The sequence below is a fragment of the Temnothorax nylanderi genome, unplaced genomic scaffold, assembly GCF_030848795.1.
Source record: "Temnothorax nylanderi isolate EJ_2023f unplaced genomic scaffold, tnyl_v1.0 TNYL_tig0032_pilon, whole genome shotgun sequence".
Taxonomy (NCBI): domain Eukaryota; kingdom Metazoa; phylum Arthropoda; class Insecta; order Hymenoptera; family Formicidae; genus Temnothorax; species Temnothorax nylanderi.
Window position 1 is genome coordinate 721,154 of NW_027249094.1, and position 26,545 is coordinate 747,698.

Genomic DNA, 26,545 nt, shown 5'->3' on the forward strand with positions numbered 1-26,545 from the left:
TAACGCTAGAGATGTTTGTGGTGTTTGCACAGTCGACGGTATCGGTAGTTCGCTTTGGGTATTTGGGACGTGGCACATGGTTAGCACATCGACATTTTATTTTCGATATTGTATTGGAATTTGACACTTTTCGAATATTATATTCGATATGTTTTTACAACATATACCTAACAACTTAGATTTTCCTTAAATCATTGTTGCGAAAAATTTCTTTTCTGATTATCATAAGCGACAGTGATTAATTTTTCAATCTAATATCTGGGTCTTGTATTTAATGAATGGCATGAAATATAATAACAGGTATACACACAATTGCAGGCATGTTGTCACATTTTCCGTCTCATAACAAGTTTCAAATAATAAGATAGTCAATACGTCATTCTACATAATAATTTCATAATGGAAAATTATAGATCTTATAAAATAATAAATCTCGAGACTTGATAAGAGCTATTTGTAGGACATTTGACAATTACATGCTTTCTACAAGAGAGAATTCAGGTAAATTATTACTTATATTTATGTGGTGCTATAATCTTTTATGCATTAAACGACAATTAAGATGCAATTATGCTTCCTCTGAGAGCAATGACAGAACATTTGCACAGCTTGAAATAATAAGGTTGCTAATTAATTCACTTTCTATTCTTATATAGAGTATAGTTGCGTCTTATGATTTCGACCTTGCGTTCACTACGCACCTTGGCACTAATAGAACGAATTTACAATGCGTTACAACTGCTTATGGAATTTGAGCAATGCGTCATCCTTTCTCACGTCCATGATCTAGATTACCATTGAAATCTGTATCTGTATCTGTATCGTTCTTCAAAGCACAAGATTTTTAAGATGACAACGTTATTATCTCTTGCTAGTCTTCGTGAATAATTTGACAACTATATAAGCGAAGTGAAGAATTGTCGCATAAATTCCAATCAATGTCGTAAAGAGATTACGGTATGAAATAAAATAAAATAAAATAAAATTTTATGTGAAAACATCTATGGATTTTAGTCTAGAATAACTTGAAGCTAATCAACATACATATTATTATATATTGTTGTCGATATACATCATATTTGATAGTTAAACTGAGATTTATTTCTATTTTATGGCGTAAAACGCGAAAATAAGAAGATATTTCACAGTATAGGTATTCAAACGTGAAACATTTTTCTCCGTTTCAAAATCGCGGAATGGCGGTCTCGGTACTTTAGCTCTCGAATCTATTGATATAAAAATTGCAAAAGTTACAGTACGGTGTCCCACATGTACAGCAGGGTGCACTCTATGTAATTGGAGTCGGTAAGCGGGATACATTTAATGCGTATACTTGTTGCTCGATTGCCAGATGTGCGATTCCCAGCGTGGCGTTTATATGGATGTTGGGAAGTGATGAGCATACGGCGTCGGCCATCCCCAAATTCTGCGGCTCAAGCTTAATCGATGTAAATGGCCGATTTGAAAGAGAATGAGATGGAGAGAGAGAGAGAGAGAGAGAGCTTTTCCTTCGATCGTTCTTTTCTGCCATTAATCGCCACAATCTGTCGTAATTTACTACCTGTGAATATTACGGAAATCGCGTCATTCTTTGATCCAGGTTAAATCCCGAGCAAATCGCGACATTTGCGATCCGCGCGATTTCCACTGCGTCTTTCTTCATGCCGGATTTTCGTAATCGCGAAGACATTCGTCGATGATCGTGTTCGTTAAATGCTTCTGCGACGTGTCGACCTTGTTAGAAGCCGGACGAAGACCAGGCGATTTGGCCTGATCACTTGAAGCAGATCTTGTGTGACTTTGCGATTGTATTCTCATTTCTACTTCAATTCTTAATCATCGCTTCGCCTTTATGCCTGAAATTTAGTATTATAAATTTCGAAATATTTGCATACGTGTCTCTTTGTTAATGCGATTTTCAGCTATTTATTATTAAAAGATTGGCTTTTTTACGAGTATAGTTATATACTTTTATTTTAGGCTTGCTTCTTTACAAGAATAAATTGGTCCGTCGCAGGCACACGCACTTAGATATGAAATAAGATAGCGTGTTTGTCAGTTAATCATAATTTGAGAGTGAAATTAAAATTTTTATTCCCCATACTGCTTCCTGAGAGTTTCTTTAGCTGGAGAATATTTCTTTCATCTTTTACGTCCTAAGGCATAAGAACCGAGATTAATTTCTTTCCTTAAATGCGTCTGTATATTCAGAATAATATATTGCAAAGGGAACATCCTTAAAAGATATATATATTATTTTGCATATTTGCTTTAAGTATTTATCCTTGTTATCGACGATGTTTTCGCTATTCTATTTTGCTACGTAAGGTAAAGGTACCAATACCCGGACATGTACCTATATCGGAAACCTTTATTATTTATAAGTATAACGCGAATTAAAATCAAAGATAAAAGTATTTTTTCTTGTAGTTTGAAACTTTAGTTATAATATCCAAACGTTTATTTTCATAAATTTATATTTTGATAAAGGTAAGGTATCCGGACACAGATACGTGTCCAGCACGGGGATTCTCTAACTCCTTAACGACAGTTTCGGTATCGTTGCGCAGCTTTTTTATCATATATAATACGTGCGCAACGATACCGAAACTGTCGTTAAGGAGTTAGAGAATCCCCGTGCAGGTATTGGTACATTTCCTATGCTTAAGTGTCCGGGTATTGGTACCTTTACCTTAAATACGCTTTTTCAAGTAAATGCGATTTGATGCGGATCCCGGGTGATTCTTATTTTTTGGAGGCATTGTGCCATGCCCGACTTCTCGTAATCTCGGATTTTCGGTCCCGGCTTCCTACGTTTTGAATTTTCCGATAGGATCTCGTGTGTGTCGATATTGTAAATTAATCGATTGTATTGACATCCGAGTCTTGTATGAAAACTTCTCCTTTCGCGGATTTTCTTCCCCCTCTCGTCCTTTGTCCCTTTTTGTCAAGTCCTTCCCTTTGCAGCGCGATACCTCGGCAATTGTATCGCTTCTACCCATTACCAAAACGAACAACTCGATCCCGCGGGGGTGAGAGAGAAGCCGAGGAGTAACGTTGAGAGAAACAATTTAACTAATGGATATCGGCCGGGAAAGTCCTACGATTGCTTTGTGCCTCACACCTTCATCCCGTCATTTTGAGTTATTTGCAAGGAAAGAGTGTAAAAAAAATGTCTCTTACGCAATGATTATACGACGTGTCGCGATAGAAATAATTGCTAATCGAGAGTCATGAAAAATAAAAGGAAACACACGCCGCATAACAAACTTGCAAATTCCATGTGATTTTGTTGTGTTTTTTGCGCCATGACACTCACAAGGATTCTCCCTTTTCTGTCTGTGTTTCGTGTTTTCTACCTCCTTTCATGCCCTCGTGACGTCCGACAGTCGTAGTTGTTGATACGCGATTCGAATTCCTACGGAAACCGATCGATGTAGACTGGCATTCACTTGGGGTACAACGACGAGAATGCAGGTTGAGGATTTGGTGTAATATAAACGCGCAAGACAGAAATGTATATAAATAGAAATTACCATCCGAAGAATTGACATTTATTACGTACATGTAAAATATTAGAAACACGGTCCAAAACATTACATTTCTAATTATTTCTATACAAATATTTTTTTTAACTTTTTTTATATTATAGCTTACGCAACTCCTCGACTTAAAAAAAAAACTAATTAATTCTGAAGATTATATAATTTAAAACATTTCAGGGCTAGTTTCTTACCTGCGGTCGAAATAATTGTACTTCTCGGTATTTTTGTTCCTTGAAATGTCAATAATCTCGATAGTAGTAAAAATCTATCTTATAAACTCTCATCTATATATAATTAGCATAATCATTTAGTCGACATTTCAATCGACTAAATTATTCGGCCTGTTATTTGCAGCAACAAGTTAGCGATGGAATATTCGAATTGACTTGCCGATTGTACCTTAGACAACTGCCATTTGCGTATCTTCCGAGTACATGATGCTTTATTAGATAGGCGGGAGGTACACGTTCCGTTACGAGATCAGTATCGACCAGCCGTCTTCCCTGTTTGTCCTCCACAAGTGCTTGCTAATTACATAATCAAATATCACAAACTAGAAAAAAGAAACACTTTGACCAAAAAATCGTGTTTGCGGCACAATGTACACAATGTACACAATAAAAAAATCTGATTCATTATCATCATTAAAAAATCCTTCTTCTTAAAGAATTTTATAAGTTAAAAGATTTTATATTGTGTGATTAAAAATACGATTTTTTTATGAGATGACGAAAATATATTACGGAATGTTTTTTACAAACAGATGAGCAGTTTCTTCTATACGAATTTAAATCTTAAGCTATTACACGCAATTTTCCTCTTATCAAGTAATAATAATAAATGTTTAAAAATTAAATTATTTTTTAAAATAGAGATATATCTCATATAATGTAATCGAAAGCGGGCTCGATCAAGATTAACGTTAATCGACGTTGCAACCGAGCCTCGAAAAAGCTGAAAATAGCGTCTTCCGGAGTAGGTTAGCCATTAGTCAGCCGGGCGCGACTTTGTGACTTCCGGTAGACGATCACGCCACGCCACGCTACGCCACGCTACGCCACGCGTCATTGTCATCATCGTCGCCGTGCGTAATGCATTGTACACGGGTGCATGACAAATGTCCCGGCTCGATATCATTATCGCCCAGTCTCGCGCCACGCCGTCCACCTCCAGCCTCGACGACGACGCTTCGCCGGGGGCGATCCACCACCTTCGATCTCGCTCTCCCGGCCCTTTCCACCCTCCCAACCCCTCCGTTCCGACGATTTCGGTTCCCACGGAGCGCGTTACGTGAAACCTGCTTCTACTACGGGGCACGTAAATACGTGTACGTCGTTCAATCGATATGCGACGGCAGCCGCATCTGCGTGTCTGCGCGCGTACGCGTACGCCTGGTGCGCGCGCGGGGGATGACATTCATATCGCGGTAGAACTCAAACACGAATCGAAGAGAGAGAGGGATGGAGCTGTGTAATATCGCTTCCCTTGCCTACGCGTTTTAGTACGTGCTATCGATGCGAGAGAACGTTTGGCACGATCTTCGTTCACGATCACTTTCATTCGGAATATATGTATCGCGAATATGTATCGAGGTAACATGAGCAATTATCGGACTACAAATTGTGTTTCCCACAATTGAATGTTTATTACAATTATATAATTTGTAATATATAGTAAATAGTCCCAGGGGTGATTCATAACATTTAGTAAATAACATCTTCAAACATTAACGTAGATGTACCGTTTTAAAAGGTTTAATGTAAATTTAAATAAATTGTCGTAATTACAATATACAATTTATGGAGTGATTGTAATTCTTGTTGATATGTGGTGTGCAACAATTTTCTTTCGTGTTAACGCGCGAGAAATAATGAAGTTAATAAAACAAACGATTATAAACGAGCGAATATTTTTTTCCATATTTTTACGAATAAATAAATATTTTCTCTTTGATATTTCAGTCTGATACTCCAGCTTCTACAGACTTCTCGCTGTCGAATGTTCATTCGCACTATTAATTTCTCTACACCTTGTATGTTATCGAAAGGGCGCGGTTTCGTTTAAAAGAAGAAATAAAGCGAAAGTAGGCAATCACGAGATAAATTTTCAAGTGGCGCAACAACCACGTCGCCGTAAGACGACGTTTTTATTTTCAGTATCCTGGAAATGAACGGCGCTCCGTGGTGCGACTTGAGCCACCGGTTCCGTCCTCGCGGCACGCGTTCTATTTCCCCGAGATTTCATTCTCTCTCTCTCTCTCTCTCTCTCTCTCTCTCTCTCTCTCTCGCAACGACCCCCTGCCTGGCCGCTCGAGCCGAACGTTAACCGATCGACCGAGAGGGGTTTCGCGCGTGATGTTTCCAGCACTCGAGAGCCACGCGAGTGCTTATATCGGATGGCAAACGCGGTCACTCAAGAGCGGAACGCCGACGGGGACCTTCTCCTCGTCGTACTCGCGCCCGGTGAAGTGCGCGGAATATAGCGTATTCGGGCCGCGCTCGCCAACAAGAATCGTACGATTATGTCAGTGCGATATTGCGAGGGACGACGGGACGGTGGTCTTAATGCATTTGGCGAGGTAGCTACGCATCACCAGGCACCCTTTCTGCAAGCTCAGCACTCACCCCCCCTCTCTTTCTCTCTTTCTCTCTGTCTCTCTCTCTCTCTCTAGCTTCTCTCGGTCTCTGTTCCTATCTCTCGTTATATTCTTCCTCTCTTCATCTCTCTTTTCCTCTGTGTTCCTATGTGCCTCTCCTTATCCCTCCTCGAGAGGGTATAATGGCCCTAAAACGAAGCGGGCGAAGTCCTTGGCTTTAATCTCTTAACGGGCAAACGACAAAAAATATCAGTCTTACTCTTCTTACGAGATGGATAAAAGTCGTCGACTCGCACGTTCGATTAAGAGATTACCTCGTCTGCGATAATTATCAGCGGCGATGCGTCTCTTGTTTAGGACGCAGCTCTTTTACGGATTTTGCTATTCCTTGTTTAACTGACGCTTAAATAAATTTTACGGAAATTATTTTTGCCAATTTCTACTTTGTAATTGCGATAGTTTTTATCCCAATTTAGACTAAAGTGAATGTACTGAATTTAGATAAATATATGTGTAATAAATGTTTACACAAAGTGAATATTCTTCATAAAATGAAGATATCAATCAAAATAACTTACTTTACTTTAAATACAAACAAATAACTATTTATATTTAACACTCTTGTGTGTGCGATTAAAAATACACAGGAAAATTAGTGTTAACTAATTGTGATAAACATTTGGAAAGAAATAAAAAAGTATGAAATCAATTGCTAGTTTTTAAGAATTGATTAACATTTTATTTCATTTCACAAAATAGTCTATAAAGTGACTATCAAGTAATCTTTTAATGAGTAAGTTGTTAATTTTATTACTTAAATTTAGTTTTTTCCTATTACAATATACAGTAAGGATTAATTCCATGTTTTGATAATGAAATATGATAATAAACGACTTTTACATTTCACACTCGACTTGAGTTATGATGACACGAGAGTGAGCTTGACTTACGATATACATATAGGAACGAGTTAGCTGGTATGCTGGTTTTGGACGGTAATATTTTACGAACATGTCTAGGAATTCGTTCTGCGATGTGCAAACTGCTTGAACTACATCTAGAAATTACATTGCTGTATTTGAGAACATAGTAACTGCTCTGCTAAATACGCTTTGGAGTTGTGATATATTAACATTCGAATAAACTTCCCTTATTTGTATGCCGAAGGGAAGCTAAACGTCTGAACATTTTTATGAAGCTCCAAATAAGTCACAGTGGCATTGCTTTCGAACAACCTCAGAAAAAGACACAATTTAATTTGGTCTAATATTTTTTTCTGGTTTCCTTCTTAATCACTTATATATTGATACGTCATGTGCACACAAAAATGCAATATGTAAATTATTTCATAAAGTCTAAAATTATTGTATAAAATTAAGTTTATTTGAATTATTTTTCACATTAATTTTATATGTTCAACATGCGTCCTGTGTTGATTGTTGCTATTGTTGATTGATGAGTTTTAAATAATTACACACATATCTGCGTTGTATAATTTATAGCTGACTGTTTCCGTAATATTCTATATCTTATTGTTTATGTGTGAATAAGTTTGAATAATTATTTCTTTCACAAGAAGATAAGAATTGATCTTCAAATCGCATAATCAGCGCGCATGTAGTCCGCAAAAGTCCGTTTGATAGTTAGCGAAATATAAATTACACAATCTCGAGATATCCGTACTTGATAAACATGTAAATACTGGCAAGTTGAAGAGAAAGAATTTATATATTTCTAAAGTAAAAAAAAAATAGAGGAAAGTCCCCTATTATGAGATAGGATCCTAATATGAGATGGCGGAGTTTTTTCATGGTGGGATCAACAGATGGGGCCTATATAGGGCCTTTTAGCTTAACATATCTCATATTAGGATCCTGTTTCATAATAGGGGGGACTTTCCTCTCTCTCTCTCTATATATATATATATATATAAATTGTTTTTAATTCTGAAATTTATTAAGATCTCTTAAAAAATTTGTTATTGTACAGGTTGTGCGTATTTAAATTGAATATGCTAAAAATTATTTCAAAAAAGCAATTTTTTTAAATATCACGAATATTATTATAGAATACAAAAATTATTTCTATACAAGATTTCTATAGTTCTATGAATCTTAGATTTAAAGTAAATGCAATTCGACGACTAAACCTAAATATTTTGCAACTCGCTGATAATAAGAAAGATGCAAGATGTTTTTTTTAATTCAACTGAATGCTCGACGATCGGGCGAATAATAAAACGCGCGCGTGCAAATCTCTCTTTCCATTAGTTTCAAATTCACGCTGGGTGTCGCGACGATGGCTCTGTCGGTCGGGAGCACTTAGAAAATCGATAAGCCCTGGCTCGCTTGATCCGCCGTTGGCTGCTGCCAGGCCATATCTTGATTAAAATCAGTGCCACCGCCCGGTGCTCTCCTTTCTTCGGCGTTTCCCCGCCGGTTCTCCCGCTCCCGTCGTCGCCGTCGCCGCCGCGCGATGAATCCGGTTAGTCTCGTTAACGTCCTAAGTCACAGAGAGACTCGCCCGCCGTCCCCCGTTACTTTCTCTCCTACGGAGAAAACCTAGCGTGCGGAGCGACGCGACGGGGGAATCACCTGGGAACATCTCTCGCCGTTGATGCTCGCTTGCGATCGAACGTGATATCGGAAGGAAAGGCTGGCTGGGTTCGCTTGGTCGACCACGTTGCGAGATCCGTGCTCGACGAAAGTGAAAGCTCACATACGTTGCCCGGCGCGCAACCACCGATCGCGTACCGGCTTAGGAATGTGTATCTCTCGAGCTACTATTTCTGCTCGAACGCGCAAATCGAAACCGGTCGTAGAAAATCTATCTCTTTTTCCATTTCTTTTTCTTGCCGGTGACCCGCGATCGGCGATGGGAATTGAAAATTGGAGATTTGCGGCAATCGCCGACGCGGACGTTCGGAAACACGCTCTGCGAGCGAATACAATTTCCGAGGGGCTCAGATTTCCCGTGTGTTGCGGACCGATACGCGAGACCGATCTCCACGCGCGGCCGAGACCACGAAAACGTTGCGTTTCTCCCTTGGGGAGGTGCGCGATGTTCGCAACGCGACGCCGCAAATGCAAACGCGCATCCAGCCACTTTGTCCTGATCCGTCTGATCCGTCACCGCGTTACGTACATACATCACGATGCGCGTTCGCGCTTTGTCGAGCAAAAAGCAGATTAGGTCCGGCCAATCCTCTGTTGAATACGCGTCACAAAGAATCCATCGGATTCGTATGACAGCGATAGTAAAGACCATCATACGTCATCACGCGCTAACGAACCTTACGCTCACGCGTACGCATTTGCGGCGCATGCAATATGCTTTGTGTCGAGGCTCGATGCCTCGGGGCCAAGGGGGCATTTCCTAGGTGGCGACGGTCCCTAAGACGACCCTAGCTAAGATCAATGTGTGTCGGGGGACTATTCGAAGAACCTATACACAATTCGGAAGCCGATCGGCAGAGAGGGAGAGAGAGACGGATAGATGAGGAAGGGGTATTGACAAGTGGGTGCTGTTTACCGTGCTCAAATGTTGACCGAACTCCCTCGATCGTCCTAGCACCATATCCTGCTTTCAAACTAATCTCGCGGAGTCTATGGCGAGCTTTCATTTGTGTAGTGGACCAGCTAAATGCGTGCCTCCCCGCATCAATAAAGGTTTCGTTGAAATTAGTCTGGAATTTTTTCGCGGTAGGAGATATAAACAAATGGATAAAACATCTCGAACATATGTATAAAGTCGTAGGTTTATTATGTTGACTAAAGAGCTATTAAAATTTAGTGTCATTTTCTTAAAACGTGGTGCTCCTCTTTATTTCATATATCGAGAGTGAATGTACGGTTTCGATAGAGTAATACAGGCGCATATATATGTGCCTATCTTTCATCTATTTTTAATGACTCTTTAGTTAACATACTGAGACTGTGACGCGACAAACAATAAACAAATTTAGATGTATTTGTTTAGATGTATTTCTTTCAAACTTCCAAACTCTCGGATGGATAATTAGAGTAACTATGGAAATCATCTTTTTCTTGTATAGAATCTGGTAAGACGATCCTTCTATTCTTTTTTTCTGTAAATATCAAAATCCTTGTTTCAAAAATATGAATTTTTTAATTACTCGCTGTCTCGCGCGAGTACTGATGTGTATAACATGAAAACAAATGGTACAAAATATCCATTGAAATATTTACAGGCGACAATTTGATTCAAATTAACACAGGTCGAGAAAACTTTTATCTAACAAAATGACAAAGAGATATGTATAAATGTATATATACTGAGATTTTTTTTATATTTTGATGTCACAGATCGGAATATGAATAAAATTGGCCAACTTGTTTGCTTAAAACTCCCGATTTTACTGGCGTAGAAGATACCGAGCATGTTCGCGCATGAATATGATTCGTCATTTAATAGCTCGCCATACCGTCGAGCTCACTGCACCGCCCGAAGCCGATATTCAGCCCGAATGTTGAGCGAATTCAAGCTCCAATACAGCGCGCGATCCTTTGAGTCTTTCGGAAAACTGCACAATGAATTTAAACCAGTGTAAAGATCAATCTTCAAATCGAGTAAGATATATTACTCGTAGCTGAATAACGGCTATCCCTGATAATGTCTTTCATTAAAAATGATCGTGATCGTGAAGTTATATAATCACGGTATAATAGCAACTCAAATTTAATGGAATATATTTAAATTACATTTAGTTCGATCTACTTTTTATTCGATTTAATTTTTAAATTGTACACGAATATTAGTAGCATTGACGTTCGTTCCACACATATAATTCCTAGAAATGATACCTACTTTAATACTAAACGACACTGAAAGTATCGGTAGCAAATCTAAGCATCCTCAGCTACGCCACGTTGACGGCTCCACGGAAGTAGGTTGATGATCAAGACGTCGTTGATGTCGGTCTTTAGAAATGACGCTGAAGGCTTTTATCCCACCCTCTCTCATCGTCCACCCCGTTCGGTACTTTCACACTGACATCGGCGGGGAATCCTGGGTCCTCGCGAGCGTTTCTTCGTTCGCCCAACCCTTCCTGCTATAGCGGGAGGATATTACAATGAATGCGACAATGAACGCAATGATCGCTATCTGCTGCGTCCTGCACGAGGGGAGGGTGTCGAACCACCCTTGCAGATCCCGTGGACACGCGCGCATCTGTGACTGTAAAGCTCTCCGTACACATGAACGGGAATGTGTGTGTGTGTGTATGGTGTGTATACACACTACTATACGCCACCGACTAAACTACCCCCGACTGGTGCCTAAACCTGGTTCCTCCCCTTTTATTATGGGCAACGACGGTTATTGGATTGTACCGTGCTATTTGTTGGCTGCCACGCTAATGGATCCATAATCACCGGGACGAATTAACGCGCTACAACGACGCTAACGGGCCGCTATTTTAAATACAGAAATGCCAACTGCACGCCACTTATTCCACATGGGCACTTAAACGATCGCCGTTAAGTGAATTTTTCGGTTGTTACTGACGCTTGGGAATTTTGATTTCATCCTTTAAATTAACGATTTGTTTTACTTTCTATATTAATGTCGCATATCAAAAATAGTGCGCATATAAAATGAAGAAAATAAATTTTGTACGCTCGGCCGTGTGTTAGCTTTTTTACTGTCATCTTTGAAAGTAAAATATGGAATTTGCAGCTATCTCTTCTCGTAAATGCGTTTTATGTAAGCTTTGTGTTTATTAATTTCAAGAAAAATGTCTTGGAAATATTTAAGATATATTTTTAAATATTTGTATATTTTACCATCGTTTTTTCTAGAATTATTATATTACGTAATAATATTATATATCACGCAAATATTTTGCTCGATTCGATGATATTAAATACATTTTTCAGATTTCGTACGTTTCGCTACAATAAATGGAATATTTTTACCACATTCAAGAATATCTCTCATTTATATGTATTCTCGCAGGTATTTAACTGAGCACTTTTCATACTCGATATATCGAATTAAGAGAGTCGATAGCGAGAGGCGGTCTTTGGGTCCGCGCGTGTTCCACGGTCGACTCCCCAAGGATTAAGGGCTAAGTCCTAATCCGCTAATTTCATTCCACCTCTTTTCGCGTCGAACCTCTACTTCTATTACCCTTCGGACGTACTTGGTTAAGTTTCCGAGAGGCCCCCCGCGTTTCGGCTTTTAAACTTACTCTTCCCAGGCAACCCAGACGCACGCCGATCATCAGCTCTCTCCAGACCTCGGTCGTAAACGCCCTCTGATCTTTACTGCCGCGAGTGGATCTCCCGATATATATCTATATATACATTTACAGCGGCCCGGCTTTACGGACCTGTCGAGCAAATGAAATGAAATTCATGCAAATCGCGGAACCGCGCCACGCCGGCTTCCCTTTGCGCTGTCGAGGCGGCATCGCATCGGTTTTGTATCGGGGCGGCGATGCGTCCAACCTACATCACGAGGGTGAAGCGTACTTCCTCCTTGGTATCCCCGATTCGCTGCTCGTTTGGACAAAATTCACAAATCGTTGTAGCTATTTTTCGAGAAGCCGGCTTAGTTAAGTCGAACGATCCCGTTGTTGAGAAGCAGGCGGTACACGTGCGAGTGAGGAAGCGAACAAGAGGGTAGAAAATAATAATCAAATTAAGTCTTTTTTTCGCGCGTACCATCACTAATTATTTTATCTGTGAAAAAGTTGTATAAATCGTTCATTGTGCAAACGACAAAAAAGATTCTGAATTATAAATGACATATTAGTAAATGTCATTTATAAATATAAAAAATATATGTATATGTATATTTATGCATTTTTATTCCGAGAAAGAATTCTTTAATAACCATGATGCTACTTCTATTTTCAGGTTACGCCAGGAATGGACCCAATTATTATGGTAAATTAATCGGATCTCTACAAGAATACGCACACGGCATCAAAGGTAAAGTATATGCCGTTGATGACGCAACGATATTTATAAAAGGATTTTGCTACGACGGCACCGGCCCAGATGCTTACTTCTGGGTTGGGAATACCAGCCAACCCAATCCCGAAGGTTACATCGTACCTTATCCCGAGACTGATAGGGGCAGGTAATTGATATTTTATTTCTATATTTATAAAATAATTATTTTATATGCGAGGAAAACATATATTTCTCTAAAGAATTGATCATATAAAAATTTACAGCAATATTACCTAATAGAATCACGTTATCTGTATTAGAGAAAAATAGCACATAATTGATTTCAATTAATTAGGCCATTTGATCCTGACATTATTTCTATATTTTGTATTTCTACATTATTTCTATATTTGTAATTATATTATATGAGAAAAACATATAGTTCTCTAAAGAATTGAGTAATCACATAAAGATCTACAGCAGTACAAGTAGAACAAAGTCATCCGTAGATTAGAGGAAAACAGTACATAATTGATATAAATTAATTAGGCCAATTAATCCTGCTTGTGTCGCACAACGATAAACGAGTAATTTTATGTGAGACTGATAATCCGACTGTCGCGTTTAACGCGGAAAGGTGAGGCTGTGGATACATACGAATATCGTTTTGTATATACCAAAACGATACATTCGTTGCACGGGATTTTTCGAACGTGTACTAAACCGGGTAGGAAGCAGCCGAGTAGAAACGTAATAAAGTGCTCGCGCAGATGAAATCCGAACGAGATTGGCGTATAATTCCCGTTTTATTAACTGCACTCTTCCCGCGCACGACTCACTCGTTCGGCCTTCCTTCTGTTTCTCACCCCCTCCCCCTTCCCCCCTCGTCCCGCCACCCCTTTCCGCATATACGGCCGCGCGCACAACGGGCTCTTTGAATTTCATTTCATCCCTTGGTTACGGACTGCCGCGCGTTCGCCCTGCATCACTCTCGCCACCTCCTACCCGCCGCCCTTCTTTTCGGCCTTCTACATCCCTGACCGCATGCACAACCCGCCTTCGTCCATTTCCCCTCGATCCTGCTCGCTTGATCGTTCGCGCGACACGCAAATTCGTCGATGACACCAAAAGGCGTTTAAAATCAATCAAATCTGTCATTGTAATAAACAAGTTAGGTCTATATAGCTTCCGGAAATAACTAATGGAATACGTTATGAAAGAGTGTAAGAAATACATGCAAGACGTTCAAGTTCTAATCTAATTACATTGTCGATATAAATAGAGCGACATGTAAATGTCAGAAGCGGTTGAACTTTAGAAATAGAGAAGAGCAGAGTTTTTATTATTTCCCGAGGAGTTCCGGCTCTCATAAACTTATAATTTTCGAAATAATTGCTTCAATTACACTTTACCGCAGTGTCAGTTACGTTTAAAACTTTTTATATGTTTTACTACTTTTATTTCTTTCTTTTCTCTTTAACAGTGATCCACGAGTATTGGAGGCGTACAACTACACAGACATTATCCTGAGGCTACCCGGAGGAAAACGCATACGAGACATTAAATGGTTGAGCGTTTGGTGCAGAAGATTTACAGTGAGTAAATTACAGCTATCGATCTTGATATTTCGCATGCACTAATTGCATACAATATTTTGCTTTGCTAAAACTAAATCTGCGATTTGAACTCTTCCATAATTTTAATTAATAAAAAATCACCTGCTTTTTGTATCGAAATATTATAGGTAATCAATAAACATCTCTCTGAGCGCTTTGAACATTCTGCTGTGATCAATAATTCGCATATTCAATTCATATATTCGCGGTTATACGAGATGTGCGTCATTTTCGACGCGTCAGTATCGATGAAATTTTTATTTTCGATATTCGCGCGGTAATCTACCAGTGTTTCTCGGAGGATTTCCGCGCGCGACGCAAGACGTTCCCTGTTAGACTCTCCGGAAGTATATCGCGCGACGAGGCGCGTTTTACTCCAAACGCCACGATGCGCGGAGAATATAGAGATAACTTGATTTTTGAGAAGGTTCAGGGAAGCTCTATCGGACGTGCATTCGAGGTCAATGGTGCGTATGAGATGGATACGGAAGCCGAGTCTAGGGGGCCTCGTACGCGTGCACGTGCGTGTGGGTGGGTGAGTCCTTCCCTTTTCTCGGCTTTCTCCCGCGTCTCCCATTCGGGTGCACGCCGGTCTAAACGCGCGTGCGATTCGCTCTTTATCTTTCTGGTATCTTATTCGCACGCGAGCATGTGAGTAAACACGCGGCGACGAAGGTATCACGTTGTCAAAAAGATATATTGAAATTTCTTTTTATTGACATTCGATGTAGCTTAGAATAAAACCTGAGAGAGTTGCACTTCACGATGGGTGACTTGTCCTTATACGTATAATAATTATACTTCTCACCAACTAATAAATTATTATTAATTTAATTTAATTATTATTAATTATTTACATTAAACCAACATCTTTTCTTCGTTTGCTCGGAAGTTGGCCGTATGACCTGTATATTTAATAATTTTACTCGTTGTCAGTAAGATATTTTCTAAGTAGATGATGATTCTGTACACTTTTTTTCCTTTTCTTACCTTCTCATATTTTATCTGCATCAAAACTCAGCGTTCCTTTCTTTCTTTTATGTTTTGCGCGATATATATGGAGGGGTAAAAACCAGAGTGGTGTAAGTCAAATTTTTTTAAATATTTTCTCGTGTGCATAGATGCAATCTTTACAATATATAAATTGCATCTAAGCACACGAGAAAATATTTAAAAAAATTTGACTTACACCACTCTGATTTTTACCCCTCCATAGGTATGCTTACTCTCGACTTAATCCAGCTTAGCTCTCTTCCATCTCTTCTCATCAAGAAGCACACAAATTAGAACGTAGAGGTATATTCTCTTAAATAGATTTCGCTCTTTCGCTTGAGAGTCGACGCTTAAAAATCTCGGTGTACGCGCGAGAGTCTACGTTTCAACCGGGGCTACCCTTTAGCTTTCCCTTTCCCCCTTTTATCGGACTTACACGTATGAATATAACGACACACAAGCGCGATATCGCTGCCTTTAGGAAGGGAAAAAGGTTTGAGGCGAGCATATCGACGGTGGAGAGCGGAGCTTTTGCTCTTATATTAGAGGAGGGCTTTAATATCGAAGTCTGAGGGGTGCTCCCGCACCGTGACAACCCTCCATCAGACACGCTCTGTCACCGCAAAACGCGCTGTCCGCCGCCTACGGTCCATTCTACCGGGTGTCCCATTACGATCGTCGCGAGTCGTCGTCGTTCGGGGGGTTTGGTATAAATCGCTCTCGTTTGCGGCCGCTCCACCGATCGACGAGAAGTAATTCACGGGGGATTCCGTCCGGGGGAAAGGTTTTACGGCGGGTAGGTTTCTCGTGCTTATATCGCATCGTAAAAGGTACGAGCTGAGGTGCTTTATTAAGTAGCAGAAACGAGCGTTCTTGTTACAAGGGAGCAAACAATTGGCTGCCGGTGATAACCGCTATTCGGACTGGTAGCGCCTGTCGCTACGTTGAAAAAGCTTTCCCTAGGTTTTTGTGGTATTTATCGGGTGTCCTGTGACCTCGAATAGCGGTCACTATCTAGAGAGAGTAGAGAGACGCGAAACGTTTCCGATCAAACAGGATATTCCTTGATTACGGACAATCATACAAAAGGAAATCTTATAATGCACATTATTGAAACGTTTCTAAGAATTCTGACTTTTAGAAGCGCGTGCTTCCCTTTCGATGATTTATAGAAGAAATGGCGGGTCTTTCAACGGGATGGCTGATACTATACAGCAGTATAGGAGGGGAGGTGTAGGTTTTGCTCGGATATCTAGTAGACAGGAGCTGTCTGTCAGTCAGCACTCCCTCGCGTTACCTCCGGAGAGCGGATGTATTGTCAGAGTAAGCCCTCTTCTCGCTCCTTCTTTCGTCCATCTCCCTCTCGCCCTGCTGGCTCTCGGGATCTCCTTCTGCTTCCTCTCAAAGACCCGCTCCTTCGCCGACGTATCCTTCTTCCTTCAAATCCGGGTTTCCTTTCAAAGGAACAGAGATATTCTTCGGCGATATCAAACCGCCGCTCAATGGATTCAGCCATTGAATCAGGTATAGGATTTAGCAATTTTTTTTCCTCTCCGTCTAGCCTGTCTCCCGACCGCCGTCCGAGGCGGTCGTGCAAGTGTCCTGTGTGTATATCGCACGCGGAGGACAGCGCGAGAGTGGGTGGAAACAATTTCTCGTCATCCCGTTGCGATCTTATCTCCAAGCAACGGCGTTCGCCTTTCGCGAGGAAACTCGAACCGTTAAAGCCGGTGATCGGCTTGCCGCGTCTCGTCGTCTCGTTCGCCCGTCTCCTTCGTCTTCCTTACACGCCTCGCGATATTTTATTTCACTCGCCCGACGATTCGACGACTCTTACTCGCGATTAATCGCGTTCTTACGTTTCGCATCGTAAACGCGTGAGCAGAATGCCATCGACCGAGTCCCGAGTGGAGGAGGAGCTCCACTTCTTTCGCCTATAAATGCCACTTATTGGAAAAATGTTGAACACCCGATGTATAATAATTTAAAATTTAATCGCGTTGCACGGCGAGAATGTAAATTACGCGACGTAGGATACGTCATCTTTAATTTCCGGATACGAATTTTTTATACTTTGCACGTAACAACGAACGATAATATCTGGAAAATTATATAAAGTTTAACTATGCAAAATTTAAGATACATTTTAACATTATTCTTATTACTAAAAATGTATTTTTTGAAAGTAAATACATATTCCTGTAACATAATAACGCATCGTATACCCTCATTATAAAAGTCATTAGTTTTATATAATTATTTCTCATTATTATTTATATTATATATTATTACAAGAAATTTTCGAGTTAATAAAATAATGAATAAAATAAGAAACCATAGAATAAATATGCAGTAAAAACCATTACGTAAATAGCCTTGACAATTAATATTTAAAAAAATTATATTATATTTTAAAAAAGTATATTAGTATAAAAATATTATAAAAATCTGCACTTGAATAAATTTTAATGCAATTTACAATTTCTATGAGCATTCTACATCGGCAAAAAAAGGTAAAAAATAGTGACAATTTTAATGCAAAATTAACGTGCAGTCGCGTTAACAACGGCCAACTTTCGCACGTGTCACCAGTTCACCAGTCTGTCGATTACATTCTTCACTTTCTGGCTGACCTATGCGTGACGTGACTACTTTGCTACTCGCGATTGCGCGATTGCGTCCATCATCTCTTGCGGCATGGTGACTCATTTGCGCATCCGATTACACAAACCAACGACAAGCCGAGTAAAAATAAAATTACGCTATCTACCGATGGTACGTTACGGATGTTCGTTATTCGCGTTACATCATCAGGATGTGATAATTCGAAATTACTTTACATTCCTCAATCAGTCTCGTCGCAATCGTTATTTCTGCAATATTATAATAGTATTAACATCTCGCTTATATGTAACGGAAATAAACTTCCTTTCACTTTTTCTTGCAATCTTCTCATTGAAGTATTTTATTTTACTGAAAAATAGCGCTATTTTTTTTTTTTCAAAGAAAAAGATATGTTACGTCTCCTTTTTATGTTTTTCACGTGTTTTTTCGGTGGATTTTGTTTTTACGTTAAAATGACGATATTTCCGTGTGAAATTTATCTGGCGCGAAGTGTCGGAAGTCGGCGGTCGGTTTTGCTAGCCGAGTTTCAGTTGGAAAAAGAAATGATTGTTCCGCAATCGTGTCACGGAGCATTTGCATGTGAATTCTACGGGTCTCTTTCCCGGCCTCCGCGGAGTTAATTAAACGCCTCATAGTTTTCGGAGTGGGATGACGGAGTACGATTGCTTCTGGCACCAAGTGGACGATCCAACCCTGCACGAGAGCGTCATTTAATAACCGCTTAGAATGGATTCCTGAAGTCCCCAAAAGGGAACATACAAAAGAATCGGGTTCTCGCCGAGCATAAGATTATACGTCGATATGTCGCGTACACCCTTTTAACATTAATATATTTATTAAAGCTTTTAGCATTTAGTATTCTTCTATGTTAATCTATTGAAGAATGTTCATTCAATTAACGCCGCGTTCTTTATATTAATGATATTTTTCTGCAGAAAGATATTGGGACAATTACTTAAATTTATAGCCATTTGAAATTGAAATTATTAACGAATATACATTGCACTATTGTTGCTACCTTTTTCTATCCACTATTATTTCTTTGTTATATTTATAATCCCATTGTTTTACATAAACTTGACCAAATTGATTCGAAATGAGCGTTAATGGGACGAATGCGGGAAACAGGAGCGGTAATAAATAACGCCCATTTTTCGTAACGCTTGTAAAATTTATTATTTACAAAATGCATTATTAATGTACATTAACGCATCACATCGTTTTATTGTCGTTTTTTCATCGCATATCGGAATAAATACCTGGAAATATACCATGACGAAATCGTTTTCGGTCGAAACTCTGTAACCCGTCAGTCATTTCAGCGGGGTAATCGAATTTAGTGACATGTGTGGGCGATTTTGCGATTCCGTCAACAATGTATAACATAAAAGCGACATTGATAAGTTCATGGCGGCGTGCGTAAAAGCTTTGAAACGTTTTTTTCCCTATATTGACATCATTCATTGTATTGGCGTCGCGAAAGCTTTCCGAGCACGTCGTATAACTTCGAGAGCCGTTCCATGCCGTTGGATCTCGGTTCTTCGACGAAGTCAACGTTAATAATCGATTTCATATTGGACATGGGGTCTTCGCAATGCCTTTTCGCACGAAGTATTTGGGAAAAAGTTTTACAGGAGATTTTAGTTCGGAGAGAGAGAGAAAGAGAGAGAGACGTATAACACATTTGAAATATCCTCTCATGAGCCCTTTCGTATGACGTGACACGTAACTATTTTTTTTAATACTATACTTTTATTTTTTGACAACTGATGATTTATTTCTCCAACGGATTAGATTCTTATTTAAGAAAAATATGAACAATCAAATCGTGTATAAATATTACATATATATATTCCATATAGTTAAAAAAAATATATATATATATATTCCACTGATATTTGTATAAATTATAAGGAGAGGTTATTTACACTATTTATACTATAGCAATATTTTTATATTTTTTCCAAAAGAAAGGCCAAAAATTGTACACTGAGAAAAAAAGCTGTTGCTTCAATTAAAGTGCTATCACGGGGTGCCAAAAACATAAATAGTTTATTCAATTGTATTATTATTAGACCCAATATCTGAATTATTAAATCAATAATTAAATTATTGGTTTAATAATCCAGATATTGGGTCTAATAATAATCAATAATTAAATTATTGGTTTAATAATCCAGATATTGGGTCTAATAATAATTCAATTGAATAAACTACTTATGTTTTTGACACCCCGTGATAGCATTTTAATTGAAGCAACAGCTTTTTTTTCTCAGTGTAAATACTACAAATCTGTATTATATTACTCATATTATATTACTGTTTTTATGTACATTCTTGCAACTATCTACGTTCTTGCTTCGGTATTCGTATATCTTCGCTTTAACTGGAATACTTTTGCGGGACTAATTTTGCTGAAGCAACAATAACTCGCACGACGAGTGCAGTCGGACGTAAAGCATTTATCCATTGATACGACCATCAATAATCTTGACAAATCGGCAAACGACTTGTCACTGGGCGATACAGTAGCAATCGGCATGCAGTTCCGTGTACGATGTCGATGTACAAATCGGTGGACAAATTAACCAAACCGCTAAGGCATGTATTTACAATTTCCGATTACGATTCATTGCCTATACAATTAAAATTATATTATATTAGAATAGAATAATATATATAATTAAATTAAGAAAGAATAAATTACGTAATTAAATTAACTACTATGGTTTTCTAAAGTTCTGTGATCTATTTAGATTTATATACTCACACTTATACTTACACTTTACTTGAAGATCATATGAAATAATATTAATTTTAATTTACAAAGTGTCTTTTATGTGTGAATACTCGTAATACATTTATTTATTTTTTATTTCTTTTCTCGCTCGTTAAAGAAATTTTTAATTATTTCAATAATCTGATGGCGAAAAATATAGGAAGTTCTGATAACTTTCCTATTAGCACCTATTAGCATTAGAGGGAATAGCATAATTATTTCCTATAATAAAATTAAGAGATTTTGTTCGTGAAACATATTTTTATTCTTATCGGGTTATATTAGAGAATTGATCAAGTTTACTTTATTATAAACTTGTGTACCTGTTACTAAAATACAACAACTGGTGGGTGTTACGTTTACCTTCGTCGCTAACGGCGAGTCGGCAACAAAATCGTAGTGGCTCAACGTTATTAACGTGTTAAATGCTGCTCCCAGGAAACAACCGTTTCGCCGATAACGCGCGTCGGTTTTCGCATATTTGGAGCTTCATTGATCATGCAGAAAATGACTATCCGCGAATGCGAGAAACCTCGAACGTCCATCGATTCGATCGGCCGCGCGAGATCGGGCTCGACGCATGACGGACGCCTCGCTCTCTCGCGAGGGACGATGATATCCGCGCGCGAGTCGCCGCGGGTACGTACGCCGCGTGTCCGTGGCGCGCACGTATACACGCGTGTACACGTGCGTGTACACGTGCGTGTACACGGAGCCCCCGGCACACACGCGCACACACGAGCACGAACGGGGACACGGAAAACGGATGATCAGGAATTGAGGCAAGGTTGATAGTCCTGGATAACAGTGACGCAAGCGCAGACGCGACAATACCCGGTCGATGTTGGCCGGGGCTGGCTGACTGGCTGGCTAGTAGTCGAGGATATATTTCTCTCTCTCTCACTCTCTCTCCTCTCCTCTCCTCTCCCTCCCTCCCTCTTTCCTTCCCCCTGCCTTCTCCTTCTCTCTTTCTCGTTCCCTGTCTCTCTCTCTCTCTCTCTCTCTCTCTCTCTCTCTCTTCACCCTTGCCACCCTCGCAGATATCACCCATCCTCGTCCTGTTGGCCGTCTCTGTCATCGTGCAACCCTTTCCTCTCTTCTCGCGTTTCTGCGTCTCCTCCTCGTTCTTCCGTAACTGTGGCTCCTCGATGTTACCATTCGTTTCTACGCTGTCGCTCCGTCTATCCACTGGTTCATTTCTGGAAAATGACGCGACGCTTTCGTCCCTTTTTTCACTTTGCTCCACGTCGTCCTCGTTCCCTCTCGCTCTTTCGCGACTGTTTGGCGTATCCTCCCCCTTGCTCTTCGCACTTCGTCTCTCTCTCTCTCTCTCCCTCTTCCTCCGGTTCTGTCGCGGTATTCCGTATCTCGAGCCGTCGCCATTTTGAAAGTAGAGGGATCAACCCCATGGCCCCGATGACCGGTGAGGTGTCGAGGTCGAGGGCCAAGAGTTTGCCTCCGAAGGTCGGAGCCTTCGATCCTGAAGACGGCGTCTGCTCGCGGATGCGATGGTTCTGCAGATTAGACAATTTTCGAAATCGTTCGACAATTAGATTTATCATTCGGTTAGTAAAAAAAATCGTATTATTAGGAGGGATAAATTTGTTCTTAATTCCGTGGCATATTACTCGAATCGCCCCGGTGATTCTCGACTTGTCAATTAACGCATTATTTTGTCGCGTGTTAGAAGAGATACGAAAAATATCTTTTCACCATGCTACTTCTCAATGTGTTCAAATCTCCCTTTAAGTGTTTTATATTTGGAACAAAGAACGTATTTTGAAGAAAGAATTTTAAAATAATCTCCCGGAAAAGAGTTGGAAAGAGAAAGAGAAAAGGAGAGAGAGAGGAAAAAATTTCGCTTTCGTTTATCGTAATTCGCGTATCCAATCACTTCCGTGCTCGAAAAATATGTGGGAATTGCGATAATGGTTTCTTTCACAATATAACGTACTCGATACCCGGCGCGTACGATCAACCATTGTACTTGTTAACTTTTGCGCATTATCTTATCGCATTATCTTATTGTTTAAACTTACCGATATTAATATTCATGTTCCATTTCGAGTCAGGCGATTTTTTTTATTATTTATTATTTTTCATTACTTCACCGTAATGGGTGGATGTATGATATTTATGTACGCAAATACTTCGAGAGAATTGCGTTTTTTAATGGTTTCGGGGCACGCAACAAACCGAATCTCGTTTAATCGGACTTAACGTCAGGAAATTTCAGAGTCAAGTACACACTAGAGTACACGTGTAATCTTCCGCGGAAGGTCGAAGGGGATTAAATGTCTCGCGCGCGCCATTTTGACATCACCTACGCGTCGACTCGTCCTCGTGGGTGTATATTCCAGCTGATGCTGATGTATGCCGAATGTATCGGATCTCATCGAATACGCAACGATCTCACTGACGCACACACGGCCATGCGACGTTCTGGATATCAATGGGGGTGCTCGATCGAAAATGGATAAATCGAAGTGGCTGACATAAACTGGTTTCCGCGGGTCTTCGCGGCGCACGAGCGGCGCACGAGCGGCGCACGAGCGGCGGCGCAAATTTAAAGAGAGCAAAATGACTTCACGTAGCTATTTTTATTACGATTTCGCAGAAATACTTGTTTTTCCGACGAATGATAAATAAATAAAAAGCAATAATGTACATGCAAAGTCGAATGCAGTCTCATCGTGAAAATAACCTGTAACAACGCGAGCGAGAAGAGGACTCAAGTTATTTTTTTGTAGTATCCGTATATAAACACCGTTATTAGTATTCTATTTTATCGTCGTGCGTTCATATATTGCAGTACCCTTTATTCGGCAAGCATACACGTGTTTTTCTCTGACGAGAGAGCCTGAAACTGGAAACGCTCACCATTCAGTATGCGAGGGAAAAAAAAATATTGCTCGCGACTTTGCAAAATAAACAGCAGAAATTGTTCTTTTCGACGTGGAATGTCAACTGCAACTGTATATTTCCACTTGTATCGCGGGAAGAAATTCGTTTCCATAGAATTAATGTAACAGGAAATAACGCTGCGCTATCATGTCTGACTTGACTTCAGCGCGAAACTGCTTCTTCCTTCTACACGGAACCATTGACCCTTCCCTTCAAACAGATATCGAATACCTGCGAACCAATCGACGAGAAAGGTCGTCGGCTCGTCGGTTCAACGGAAGGCAGGAGAAACCGCGCGAAACGCGCATGTGAAAATAACTGCAGGAGACTTGCAACAAAAAAGGCAAGCAAATGCAGCAAAGTAAAGCGAAGTTTACGTCGCGTTCACCTAACCGCAATTACGTATTCCAGCAAAAGTTGTCATTTTTATCCAGCGAGAAAGCTCTCTGTTTCCCGCACCCTACCAACCCCCCCTTCCGCGTCCCTCTCTATATCCTCTCTGTTCTCTCTATCTACCTCTCTCGCTTTCCAACACGCCGATTGGACGGGAGCTTACGAAAGTTCCAGGTATCCCGGAGGACCGCCCACCGGTCCTTCTGTCGCCGGGAAAGTTTCGTCATTCATACTACGGCAGGACGGGCTACATTGCTACTAATATCGTCATATTATGCCCGGAGAGCCGGCCTAGTCATCTTTAGAGATCACGAATATTTTTGCAGAACTCGGGGGAAGAATATCATTATTTCAGTAAATCGTTTCCGCGTGTCAGTTTAGAAGGAAAAGAAAGACGGTCGATTTAAATATTTAATACAGGAAATATATATACATGCATGGAAAATAAAATAAAATGTAAAAGGCACAATTCTCGCGAAATCCTCTGTATAAAAGTATTCGTCAATTCTTTAAAATAATGTGTGTTGCTTGGAGTTAAACGAGATACTTTAGCATTAATCTTCTATTTGCTTGTTTCTGCTGAGAGGCTCAGAAACTTGTATCTTCGCAGGCTCCGAACAGTCGCTATCCATTCTTTATTTTATTGACTTAAAGAAAACGGAAAAGGAATTTTGTCTGTCAAGCTGCTTAAACCAAATTAACAAGCAGTACTTCTGGTAACGTGACATTTGATTCCTGTTGTGATGTGGAATATATCACTATGCTATATGGCCTTCACGCTCGAGCTAAGATATGGTTTTGTCGTTCGTTTTTCATTGAACTTCACGAACCTACTTTACCTTTGTAGACGAAAGTATCAAGTGTTCGTCGTTACACTCTCTCAAGTTTTCCTCCGCTAAAAGTGAATTTTTAAACGATGCTCGAAACCCACGTAATTGGACTCTGGCCCAGTAGAACATATTTAACAAGAGCTTATCCGGGGTAGTAAAAAAGTTTCGGTTAAAAAAGCTCCATTAAATCTGGCGGCTAAAGATATAGAGGTATTATGGAGACGAGGACGCGGAAGACTCGTTTAATTTATCACCTACTTAAAGTCCAACGATCTCGCGAATAGAAGGCCTTTTTTAACTCTGGTTTCAACCTGCTATCTCCCTCGAACTGTTTCTCTCTCTCTCTCTCTCTCAGCTTTCTTGCCAATTGCTTGCCCTTCGACTTTGAATTGGGATTCTATCGAACGCTCGTAAAAGGATACTTTTCGATCTTGCTAAGCAAGGCGATACACGTTTACACAAAAGACCATCGTACTTTTAGTGCGAATTTTACTCTTGTCGAATGACGATATGGATCATTGGATTCTTTCCTACGTAAAAATCTTACGTAAGGTAAAAGATATGTGAAGTACCTCTTCAAGGAATGTTCTTATTACGAAAAAGTATTACCTACTATAAGAAATGATACGCCAAGAGATCTAAAAAAATAACTAGAGATAAGAGAAGAAATATGGGCGTGGATATTTAAACTTAGATCATAATTTTAATGAGAATAATTCTTATTTTAACTTTCTCTCTCTTCATAGAAAAAAGTGTCAAATCAACACTGATATACTTGTGTATACGCAAGAACATATAATCTTTTTATAAGAATTTTAACTTTTTATTTTAACTTTTTTTTCTTGATTGACCTATATAAAATTTGGTTTAACTATATAAATAACTTCATTCAAGCAAGTTTTTTTTTTCGTTTAACGCAATATAGTCTCATTTCAAGATTATATATTCTTGCGTATATACAAGTATAGGTATCAGTATTGATTTCACACTTCTTTTTTTCTGTGTTGGAATAACAGATCCAATTTTATAACAGTAAAATAATATATTTAAAATAGTAAAGATATGATATCTTATAAAGCTTTAGAAAATTCACTTAAAGCACATACTCATTTACGATCTACTTTTTCATGTTCTTTGTTAATCCTATAGTCTTTGCTTTATAGTTTTTTAGTTAATTCTACATTTCGTTTCTTTTTCCCTTTTAGTCTAATTTTTTAATATAATTATTTATGTCAGTATTTTCTGTTTTTGCGGTTTAAAAAACCTCTTATTTTTTATCTTTATATATTTTTATCTTATTTTTATCTAAGAGTAAAACATCTTATATTATTGCTTTTATCCCTT

The 26,545-nt window shown here is 39.4% G+C and overlaps 1 protein-coding gene across 6 annotated transcripts in view; it reads left to right on the top strand.

Moving 5' to 3' along the window:
- Positions 1-26,545, top strand: part of LOC139770753 (protein Skeletor, isoforms B/C-like) — a 71,942-nt gene that overhangs the window by 28,480 nt on the left and 16,917 nt on the right. For all 6 annotated transcript variants that reach the window (XM_071702915.1, XM_071702911.1, XM_071702910.1 and 3 more), the window contains exons 3-4: positions 13,023-13,248; positions 14,545-14,656. In XM_071702915.1, the coding sequence (XP_071559016.1) occupies positions 13,023-13,248; positions 14,545-14,656 (338 nt within the window). The remainder of the gene's footprint in view (positions 1-13,022; positions 13,249-14,544; positions 14,657-26,545) is intronic.